Source organism: Ptiloglossa arizonensis, chromosome 6 (genome assembly GCF_051014685.1).
Source record: "Ptiloglossa arizonensis isolate GNS036 chromosome 6, iyPtiAriz1_principal, whole genome shotgun sequence".
Lineage (NCBI taxonomy): Eukaryota > Metazoa > Arthropoda > Insecta > Hymenoptera > Colletidae > Ptiloglossa > Ptiloglossa arizonensis.
Genome location: NC_135053.1, coordinates 2,203,768 through 2,216,311, shown reverse-complemented (window position 1 = coordinate 2,216,311; position 12,544 = coordinate 2,203,768). Strand labels below are relative to the sequence as shown.

At 38.8% G+C, this 12,544-nt stretch overlaps 1 protein-coding gene across 10 annotated transcripts in view; it reads left to right on the top strand.

The window, feature by feature from the left end:
* Positions 1-12,544, top strand: part of LOC143148247 (uncharacterized) — a 94,899-nt gene that overhangs the window by 64,625 nt on the left and 17,730 nt on the right. For all 10 annotated transcript variants that reach the window (XM_076314401.1, XM_076314402.1, XM_076314404.1 and 7 more), the window contains 2 exons: positions 150-434; positions 2,232-2,406. In XM_076314401.1, the coding sequence (XP_076170516.1) occupies positions 150-434; positions 2,232-2,406 (460 nt within the window). The remainder of the gene's footprint in view (positions 1-149; positions 435-2,231; positions 2,407-12,544) is intronic.

The following is a 12,544-nucleotide window of genomic DNA, read 5'->3' as shown; positions in this document are numbered from 1 at the left end:
CTATCAGTCACCCTGCACATCCTCGGTAAACTGTCTCGATGTTAAAAACTTTCTGTTGTAATTTTCTGTCCCAGTTTAAAAATTTCCCAGGTTATTGGATAAATGTTGAATGAACTTCTGCTGTACGCTAAAATTCGAATAATGTTCAGATGAAGCAAATGGAAGATGGAACAGGCATTCTAAAAATTTCTCCGGCGATCCCCGAGGACAGAGGAAATTACGTGGTGAAGGCGATTAACGTCCACGGGGAAGCCAAAGCTTTCGCCAGATTGGTTGTAAGATCCTTGGGCGAATTTAGAGGCAAAGAAGAATTCGTACAGATGGAGGAGAAACTCATCGCACCCACGTTCAAGGAGAAATTCGAGGACAGGAGCGTGCCCGAAGGAATTTCCACGAAATTCGAATGCATCGTGGTTGGAAAACCATCTCCGAAGGTAAGCTGGCACAAGAGAAAATTACTAGATTGTCCAATAAGTTTTATCGAACGACAAAACTTATTGAACAACCTATTAATCTAATTTGACAACCGTCAAATACACAGAAGATGTCGAGAATTAACAAAGAATAATAATTACGATCGATGCCGTAAGTGATGCTAATTGCTCGAATGTTCGCACCTGAACCTCGTTCGATTAGCGATGTAAATTGGTATCTAAAAAAACTTCGATACAACGTAATACTATATTTGTTCACACGCTATTGTCAAACGCGAGAAAAATAGTAATCCATGAAAATCCATGTTTTGCCGGAGCATCGACAATTAATCGCGCGAATCGATGTTAATCCTCTCAATACCAACGGTTTAAGCGATCTCGGTGAGACCACTGCTGGGTTCAAACGGACCCATAATATGACCTCGGATAAATATTTCGAATAAAAGATCCATACTCTATCGTAGCTTTCGTAATTTCTCGCAAAGTTTTACTACAATTGAGCGATGGGAACATCTTTCTGGGGCCCGAGAAGACCCACGTGTGGTACGTCGAAGATTTAACGACAATCGGATGCCGCGTATAGCGACGTTGAGATCGATTCTCTTTCAATTCTCGGTATCGGAAATGATCTCTCGAATGGTGCAGAAGACGTTTGCATCTCGTTTCGGAAAGTAAACGAGTTCGAAGCGCCGTAAATCTGCGCGCTTTCATCGGTAAAAGCGATTACACGAGCGGGGACGTGTCTCGAACCGTGGCGCCGGATCAAGAACCGTTCTTCGAAGGTGTCGGGACACGCGTGAAAGATAGGGTGCAAAGTTGGCCAGCCTGTCAGGAGGTGGCCGACCAAGAGTAATTTCGTGCCTCCGGGTTATATTTAAACAGGAACAATGTACCTGATGTGGAAATTCGCGGGCGCAGCCGCGGCGCGAACAACTCCGCGAAATTCTCCGTGACACTCGCCGATCAGGTATCGGTACGTGCATTTCCCGTTCCACGGTACACGAGCATTTCTGTGATAAAATCGAGAAACGAGTCAATCGCGTAAAATTCTCTGTGACGCTCGCGGATCGAGTGCCGATCGGTATCGTTTCGTGCGCGTATTTCGCGATTCAGAGTCGAAACTTCGAGATACCAGCACGAATTAATCGCACCGTGTAAACTGAGAATCAAGTAAAAAATTGATCAGAGACGTGGCCGATTTATCCGTCGTTCGAAGTTCAAACGATTTTTCGTTGCCTTGGAAAGAAAGCTTCTTCGCTCGAGTTTCCCGCGAGTATATTAAAAAATTGATCAAATACACGGGCGCGATCTTTCGGTGAATCAAAATTCGAAGGATTTTTCATCACTTTGAAAAGAAAGACTCTCCGTTCGAGTTCTCCGCGCGTAAACTGGACAATTGAAATTAAAAATTAATCGAATACGCGCGATTTGTTTACGTATCCTCGAACGATGTTTCCTTACCTTCAAGAGAAGCTTCCTCGCTCGAGTTTTTGCACACGATTTACAAAATTGATCGGACACGCGCAATTTTTCTATAAATCGAAACTTGAACGATTTTCCGTTACCTTGAAAAAGTATCTTCTCTGACCGCGCGTGCGTCGAGTTAACATTTTCCCTTCGATTTTTCTTCGATCTTAGACCAATGTCAAAGTTTCGTTTTATCGAGTCGGCGAATATTTCGATCGATCGTTGATATCGTCTCGAGCGTGTTACAAGCTTCGAAGAGTAAAGTCGGGACGAGACGCGATGAAATTTTTGCACGAAATTCACTGAGCGAGTCGAACGTCCGATTTTCAGATTCAATGGCTGTTTAACGATCGTCCGGTTCATGGAAAGGACTTTTTGGTGTCGGTCAGCGGTGATAGACAGGTGCTGACGATTCCGGAGACCGGAAGCACGCATGCCGGTACGATTTCCTGCGTGGCGGAGAACGCTGCTGGCAAAGCGATCTGCGGTGCTCGATTAGAGATCGGTAAGCAATTTCCCCGTACACGGAATTAGAAATATCCTCTGTGCTTTCGAGTCTCCTGTCCGAGTACTTTAATTTTACTCCGGCCAAAATTCACATTAATTCTTCTCGTCAGAAACAACGCCAGAAACACTCCGAAAGCTTTTGCGCGCCATTGCACTTCGCTCGAAATAATTGGACAGATCGCATCTTACGAGTCCATAAATTCTTACCAATTATCAAAATCACGCGTACTTGGGTAAACTGCCAAATTCGTGATAGCTGATATCGCGTTCGAAAGCTATCGATCACCGCGTTCGATTGTTTCGAGCGACGTGTTTCGCGGTTAAATACGTCCGGAACGGACACCCCCAACGAGACAGTTCCAAACGTTCGATACGCTCTATTTTAAATCGTACGAGAACTTATTCGCTCTTCAGGGACGAATTTTCTTGAAATAAAAATTGAAACCGACACCCACTCGTCGATCGATCTTGCAACGTTGTCGCGCTATATCGTTGGAAAATTTATTTCGGTGCTTCCTCTCGCGCTGCGATATTTCAAGTGACTCGAAAACTAACTGAAATAGTATTTTCGAATTCACAAAACAAGAGAACTTTCGTTAGTTCAGTGGACCGTTATACAAAGGTTCGGAATCCTTTTCTCGGCGTAAATATCGGCTAACAGGAAACTATTCCGCTCGCGTTCGAGCGTTAACCATTCAACTTTCTATTTTAATGTTCGCTTCTAAGAGAGGCCGCGATCTCGTTTGAAAAGTTAACTTCAAGTTCGCGCGGTTGTTCGCGTCGTAACGATCGAATTCGATTTTTATCGTCGGTCCTGGGTCCTGTGGAAATTCGTTTACACGTTGCCAAAATATAGCCGAACCGCCCGCAACGGTGCCACCAACGGAGTTATTAATACGCGTATACCCAAGTCGAATGGAAGGTCTTCATTCACAGAGGGGCTGATGTACGGTCAACAGAGAGTACCGGCAATTCGCGAAAGGAAGAGAAAGACGAGACACGATATCTCGATATACAAGCAAAGAGGACGACATTGCGACACAAACGGGTACTGAAATTCGACACCGTTCGCGACGTCCTACGCGAGAAAAATCCGAGCATTGGGCGATCCCCCAAACCCCAACGAACTGCGAACAAATTAACGGAGACGATCGCTTTTAAAGTTTATCTTTAACTTTTTCATGAAATTTTCAATCCCTTGAGGATTCATCGAGAACCTTTCTCAAAATTCTTACGAACAACGAATACGATAGATTGCTGGATAAGTTTTCTCGTTCGATAAGAAATTGATCTATCAGGTTCGTCGTTTTATTTTTCTATAGACGGTACTACTGTTTCATGAACATGTGCGAAGATTCGTGTAGATCCGTCGACTAGTTCGTATATTTATAGTTGTTCGAACGTTGAAATATCATAGTATTTTCTTACAATGGAAAAAACGAGAAAACTTATCGAACAACCTAGTAACGATGGAAAAATCGAAATACTACAAGAGGTAACTGTCGTTTCACGGGGACCGATTTTACTCGAAATTGAATCCGTTCTTGAGACGAGAATATGAAACGTAAATATAAGGTTTCATTGAAATCCATTCGATCGTTTAGACGCAATCGTATTAATAGAAATAGGCGCGCGTTGAACAAAAATGATTTCTTTTTTTTTTTTTGTATCGATCATCACGCGATTGGAAGGTCTTGGAACGTGTTATTTTAGCGAACAAACATTTTTCGGAATGTTTATCGGTTACAGTACTTTGTAGATTGAAGAGAACCCTCTGTTGTAAATTGTAGAGAAAAATAATCCACTTTTTCGAATGCATAGAGTAGAAGACTCGTTTCGTACTCTATCCGTTATAGGTGAAATATTTTACTCGACTAAAGCAGGATGTTTGATAATTTCGGATATAAAACTCTATTTGTTTGTTTTTCGTGTTCTACTAAAAATTCAAGCCTTGGAACCATCGACCTGAAAAGATTGTAGCGAAATTCGAAAAATTGGCTACGTCGTGGAATAATGATGATCCACTCTCTCGATAAATTGATCCAGATTGGTACAAATCTCAAGTTTCGTATGTTAAATTAACCCTTTACCTGAAACCATGCACAATGTGCAAATCTTTTTTCTCATCGTGTTTCGAATTAATAAAAGAATGAAAATTATTTTGAGAAAATTATAATACGTATCTAGTTGAACTACGTTGCACAATTGTTTAATCGTAAGAAGAAAAAAATGATAAACTCTAGCTTTTCGGAACGGAAATATTAAACTGGAACATTACTGTGACATTGTATAGTTGAGAAATTTCATTCCGAATGTTCGTTCACTTTCGGCGTTGTGTTTGTTTCGGTGCACCGATCGTCCCACGTATATTCCTTTCGATTCGAATCAACGTTAAGATTCGATTTCTTCGATACTACGACCGATTATGACATTTTAAAATCGAAATCGTAAGTTGCGATTCTTACGAAAAATTTTATACCCAGTTTGGACGTAAACAATCGTCGTTCCGTGTTTTTCGTTTCAGTGCAAAATTAAATTTTGGTGGTTAAACGATAATCCATGATCCATTGCCGCGGGCTGAGTGTTACATGGAAGGGAGGGTCTTATTTTTAACCGAGGCGACTAAACAAACTCTTTTCTCTTCTTTCACCGACGAAAAGTCACTTTGAGTCACGACTAATATTAGGTCGGTGCACATGCCGCGGCAATTAAATCTGACGTTTCTACGCCCACCTGTACGTGTCCGTGCTTGTCTACGTGCCGTGTAAAAACATTCGTCTAGCATTGCTTCGGCATATATTGACAGGAATTGGTAGCGAAACGTGCTTGCGTGCGAAATTACTATTGATAATGACAAGCGTTCAACCGAAACCGAGACCAAAATAGGCGAGGAGCAACACAGGGAACGGTATAATGATCGATTAGTCTGGGATACGTTCTGTCACATCGAATAGAGTTTTAAACGTTTTTCAGTTCGGACAATTATAATCGTATGAATTGTAAGAACTGTACACGTTCCTTCTTCCGAAAATAGTTTCACAGTGTTTCTTTAATTTAGATTTATGTAGAATCGATTGAATTGTCGGATGTTGCTAAGAACAAAACAATATTGTACTTTTTATACCGAATTAAAGTTACTCTCACTTTCATAAATTCAGTATTCCAATATTGTACATCAATGAAATTAGCCAGTACGATAAAAATTTCTTTTGCACAAGGTATTGCATAATTTTTATGTAATTAAATTTGCGAACAAAGATAGGAAAGTTTTGAAATATTGTTTTTCTTTTACTAAATTGGATTTCTATCATTTTTAGAAATTCAGTATTGCAATTCTGTTCGAGTAAAACGATCGAATTAATCGTTACGATAAGAGTTCCTTTTTCTGCAAATAATATTGTAATCTCTGCTTAACTAGAACTTTAAAATCTATCCATATTGCGCCAACGAAGCCACGCGAATAACTTGTTGCATGTAACACCGTCTGCGTTTAATGTTACAAATTTTCAATGATTGACACGACATTAATTCTGTGCAGTTCTTGGCATTGTAGACACCTTAAGATATAATCGTGAAATGTAGTTGACGTTTCACTATATTGACGATAAACGTAAAATCGTTCTTACCAACGCAAACAAGTGGTTTATCTGATCTATATTAATTGTCCAGCTACTTAACGAGGACTCGAATAATTAGGTCGAAAAACATTAAAAAATTAAAATTACTGCAATTTTTAAGCTTAAATAAAACAGGAACAACTTAGAGATTATCGAGTGATATTTAATACAGGAATAAACGATTGCATTACTTTGCATTACAATTTCAACTAGATTTATATACAACTATTTACAGGGATAGGTGATATTGTTCTATTATATAAAAAAATTTTGTTTACCTGAATTACATAGCGTTTTCTTTTACTTTGATAATAAGAAATATTTCTTTTCATTGAATTAATCTTGGTGCATTTCTTGAGTTCTTTTCGAGCCATTGCGTCACCACAATACACTATTTTTCTGTATCGAACGCTATAACAACGGATACAATAGGATTCTGTACTTCCTTAACCCCTTCGTTACGTTATAAAATCAAAAACACGAGTTTCATACATTCGGGACATTTTTAATCCAAAGATTTTTACTGTATAGTCGATGGAAAGAATGCTTCGAAGTTAATAGATTTCACGCGTTATTCGACACACTTGATTCAAAGCTCACAGTTAATATCTATTTGATTAACGTACACCGTATTTTACTCGCATAATTGTCCGACGTGTATTTCAATTCCATAGACTCGAGACATTGTAATCCAAAGACTGAATATCCAACCGAATGGAGGAACGCGTTAAGGCTGAAAAAAGTGGAAAACTCTGTAAGCTTTGTTATTCGAAGAAGCCAGCATTTCTAAATGTTCGCAAACACACGATGACGCGAGTTCCATATATTCGAGACATTTTTAACCCGAAGAGTGTATGTATACTCGAACGTGAGAATGCTTCCAGACGGTGTTTCGATATTGTCCGGGAAAATGAATATAATTATCCAGGCCGCGGGCGCGACCGTTATCAATTATAGGGCAATCCGGTGTGCTCGTTGGGGGTAGTGGTACACCTAGATGGTTCCGTCGGTTGCGGACAGGTCAGTTCCGCGTTTTCCGTGTTCCCGCAGGCCTGACCGACTGTTCCGTGTATCGCGGTGTTGAGAGACGCTCGTCTCCCTTGCTCTTTCTCTCTTTCGGCCGGTGCACACACGCAGAAACCACGTTATTTTTGTCGGCACGAATACCCGGCACGTAGCCTAGTCCAGAGTCGCTAACCCAGGGAATTTAAGCGCGTCTTCTTCGGGGAGTCTCGCTCCACACCGAGTCGCATCTCGTCGAATCGGAGCCGCTGTCGACCGAACCGTGAACCGTCCTTGCATCCTGCCGTCGTCGAAGGAACGAGTCCACTATTTTAATTTACCACCCTCCTCCGAGGTAACGAAATCGGTTAAAATTTTCTTCCCGATCGACGTGCAACCAATGATCGAAATTCGAACGTATTTCAAACTCTATCTCGCATCGTTTACCGTGTCGTGCGTTTTGCGATGCAAAGTGGCACACCGAGGCTGGTGTTTTACCGAAAAAATAATTTTCTCTTAGAAAACAAGTTCCTCTCCTGGATTCGAAACTTGTTTGTGTCCCTGCGTACAGCGGAGTCAGTCCGCAGTCAATAGTCGGAGAAGTCGTGTCGTACGTGAAAACGATACGGTAAGGTTTCTATGGCCAAAGTGACGAAACTGGCGGTTCGTTAGAAACGAATTTCTGTGGTGAACAGAACCCGTGACAAGTGTATCCATTCGTGCTCGTTCGTGTATACGACGATTCTTCGATAATTGCAAAGTGGAGGTACCGAAAGATTTCTTTTTCTTTTTTTCTTTCATCGTGCATCGATGTTTGCATTTCCACGATTTGTTGTTTTCGAACGAGTAACAAGGAAATCGAAAATATATCCAACGGATTGCTAACGAATGTAAATATATCCAAGGAAGGAAAGTGGTAGATCGGTGAGGAATTTTTGGCTAAGAATATGAAAAACGATCCAGTCTCGGCGATCCGGTCGTGTCGATTTTAAGTGTTTGTCGGTTCAGCCTCGCTGAATTATTATCAAATATATTATTCTATTATCTGTGTATAAAAAAATGCTCCAAGTTTTGCTAAATTATGAACAACAGAGTTTGAAATTTTTCCAATATATGCCGAGATTATCTATACTTGTTATCGGTAACGATGTATCGGAGAACGCTCTAAGACTTACCAAACTGTTTACAATTTTGTGAGTTTCTATTTTGAAATTTTTCTATCCTTTCCAGAGACCATGGAACATGGTCGTGATATACTCGTGATTATTATTAACGATATACCAGAGAACGTTCAAAAGTTTGCTAAATTATCATTATACGACACGTTTTGAAATCTGTTTCACTTTTCAGAGATCGCGTATTCTGTATTCGTTATGATCATTAATCGTATAAAATGTTTCAAATTTTGCTCAATTTTTTTACAACGCCTTTTGAAATTTTTCTATGCTGTTCAGGGACCACGTAACGCTCGTATTAATGTTTATGCCTCGCGACCGAATGTTTCGACCCGTTTCTTAGCCAATGGACCTCGAGCTCGCCAACGTTAATTTTCGCAAAGACACGACCGCTATTTCGAAGACTCGGTTAGATCGCGTTCGACTTACAAATTGCGTCCCAGTGCTCGATTTCCCGTCGCGGTAGGTGAACGATACTATTTCTGTCGTCGATTGTAGGCCTAAACCACTTTCGTTACCCGGTCGAAGGGTTCTCGGGCTATTTCATCGACTCACCGATACTACCACTTCCAAACTTAACTTTTATGTCTTCTCGGGTCCCGAGAAGTTCAGGGATCGTGTAACGAGCTTTCCAGTGAAACTTCTATTTCGTTGAACGCGCCATCGGCGTGTTTCTCGATCCGCTCACAAATTCGGAGCAAATCACTGCGAATTTCGCGGTCCACATATGTTGGGACGAATTTTCGTTTCGAACGCTGAAAATTTGGTGGCTGGCCAAAGAATGTGACTTCTTTCGATCAGCGCGAAATATAGAATTTATGATGAATGGCCTGGAAAATAGACAGTTATGTATTTTCAACCGAAGTGCAATACGATCCTGCTGGTCTTGCGATCTTGAAATATAGAAATCGTTAAATTCGCGTTTCGATTGCAGTAATTGGCGATCCATTAATATCGAGTCAGTTAACGCTCGGTTTATGCTGCGAGAGAATGCACTGATACGAAACAGATGGTTTCGATTGATCGATATAACGGGCAGATTGTGTTTCTTAAGGTCGTTCCAAGTTGTCAAGGTCATTCGTATCGTTTTAGACGAAATTATGTAATTTTTGTAATATAAACGGGAAGAATACGGTTGAACGAATTCGGTGGTATTATGGACTCTAGAATTGCACTATAGACATCGAATTGCACCGTTGCTTTCCAAATATAGCTTCGCAATAGTCATTGTAGAGGATTTTTAGCTTTCTCGAAAATTCTTTCGTACGATGACTTCGTTAGGGAGTTTTGGAGCCAGATGCAGTCTGAACTTCTAGGAAGATTCTCCTGAATATTTATCTACATTTGTGTATATTTCCAGAGAAATATTTCCTAACCAATGTTTTATTAAAGACGAGTTCGGTAGTAGCGACTAGTTATTTTTTAAAGCGATGCAAGTACGAAATTTCTTCTGTTCAAGACACCAAACGTTTAAAAAATATCAATACTATTTATAACTTTTGTGAACACTATTCGAGTAAAATAGTATCTCTTTTTACCACAAATGAAGTTAAATGAATTTATTATTGAACTTATTATCTATTTGAAAATTGTTCAAACAGATGAATCAATTTGTAACATAAAGTAGGGCTGAATTTTTCGTTAAAATTGAACGTATATTACTTTCAAAAAACAGCGGTTTATATATAGAGTAAATGGCTTCAAATTACCAGCTTTATTTACATCGATATCGGTATCCGTGCAAAAAATAAACCAAACAAACGTACGGTTTTAAGGTGTACGTAAGTTTAAAGAAATTTCAAGGTGATTTCTTTCTTATTAAAAGGTCAATTGCCAAACAAAACCAAATTTTCTATTAAAACAATAATAACGCGTATTTGTTGCACAAAAAGAGAAACGACACTAATTTATAGTAGTAAAAATAATTTTGCTTTACAATACAAAGTTATCGATCTAACTTCGGTATATTATGCACCGTACATGTTTGAACTTGTCTCATTATCCGCTTATAGTCTCTGTGTTTCACTTTGCTATATCGGTCTCGTGAAATCATCTACTTTTCGTATTAACTCACGAGGTATGATTAAGGTGACGTCGTTACAGTGATTCACTCTGTATATTCTCAAAAGCTTACGCTCGATGTTTACTCGTCAATTACAACTTTTCCACATTTCGGAGCAGAGAAAGGTGCAAAGTTCACGAGGGAACAGAGAAAGCTGATTCGTTTGTTTGACGACTATTCTCACGATTCTTTACCATGTGTCGTTCCTAACTGAATAAACGTAGAATTTTTCAAAACGATTACGCCATCCGAGTGGTCTCCAATTCCGAATTCACCGATCCGATTCTAGAGGCGTCGATTAAACGGGCCAACTATTAATACAATTCGTGATTCAAGGGAACACGTAGATCCGGATAGAGCAACAAACTTTCACGATTTTGAAATGTTTCTTCTCAAATTGTAAATTCATGGAGTATTCATGGCATCACTTGATAATGTCTCTCGACAGGAGGTTCCAAATTCTTCCAAATCAATTACTTATCATACGAATAATACTAATCCCTCATATTTGCGGCATAAATAATCAGGGAGGGATCCAACGAAATCTGAATTTGTTTCATTGTAAACTCTGAATAAGTACAATTTTTCCGTATCTTTGTTGTTTAGTCGGTGTATACAATGTTCTTCCATCGAACAGAATCGTATAATTTACGCCAGTGAGTAAATTCTACTAAACTCTTCCTCTCTCGCATAGAACATTATTCAATTGACATCAAACTTGCAAAGGTTTTTTTTTATACAACTGGAAAGTGTGTTGCGAAAGACACGAAAATAATGATTAGAAATGGTTTTGAAAGCTAGTTTCATCTTGAGAGGTCGCCAAAAGGAAAAGAAAATAAAGAAAAAGAATGAAAGAACCGTTTGTTGAAAATTATTTATAATAAAGTAATGAAAGATAATAATTTTCTAAAATTTATGGTGATAATTGGTAATAATCATATTAAATGATAATAATGAAATTATAAATGAGGGTAATTATCCACTATAATTACGATAAACAATAATAATATTTACAATGACCACAATGAGCGAACACTGTTTCTTTTCCACTGTTTCTTTCTTTACTTTGATTGAGCTTTCGAGGTCAGACCACTTGGTAGAAAGCCTTTGGTAAAATATTTATTTTATATTTTCATATTTCCTTTGTAATATATACTTTCGAGGTCAAAATCTGTGCAATTCTGGCATCGATGAAATAGTGTTGTCAGTACTCCTACTTGATGATTAATGATCCAATATTTGTTTAATATGTTCGGTACGTACATTTTTTTTTCATTCTTGTTCCATGAATGAATTTTATTTTACGGATGAAAATTACGTTTGTTAGGTATGCGTGTACTTTTGATACATCGTATCAATGCCACGCCAAACATGAACTTGAAACAACAAACGAGAGATGAATGAAATTCAAACACAACGCCTACTACTTGCCGACAATAAACAAATACGATCGTTCGTTTGATACATGCTCACTTCCCTCGAATCTACATTTATTTTGCACATTCTCTGCCAGCTACGACACGCATCAATTTTCGTTATTTTTGATTTCTTTTATTTCGTAAAGTTTGGGAGGTTGGTGTATCACTGAAAGGTAAGTAATGTTTGCAGTTGAAAAAGTATTTTCAAGAAGTACCATGAAATAAAAGACATACACCTTGACTCTGCTCATGGACCGCGTTTTCGAGTCTGACTTAGTGGTAATACGTTAAGATGTATGTTAAAAAGAAATTTGAAATTATAGACAACATTTCCCACGGTAAAAGTTTTAACCAACAGAATTTTCATTCCTTCCGAAATCCATACTCTTCAATCTCCGAACGGTGTAACTCAACTTTTATTTGTTCGATTTTCATGCTTAAATGCATATAGTTTATTTTCTAAAGTGGCAAATAAAATTACAAAGACTACTTTACTCATTCTAATGAGTAAATATCAATTAAATAAATTGAAACTGATAAAATTTCGTTATAGAAATGCAACTGTAGGCGAAAAACAGGTCACTGGTATCTAGTAATGAATATATAAATGATATAAATGAAAAATAAATGTATTACAGTTCGGTGATTATATCTATTCAAAGATTGCTATCGTTGGTACATCGTTGCGTGTATCTTGTACGAAAATTCGTAATCCAGTGGATAATGTATATTAAAAATCTTATCGATCCTGTATCGCACAATTGAAACGTCGTTCGAGCGAATCGTACGTTCTATTACGTTTTCCGGTCGCGTGGTCACGGCGAATAAAAATTCGAAGGCTACGGGCCGACAGAAGACAGTC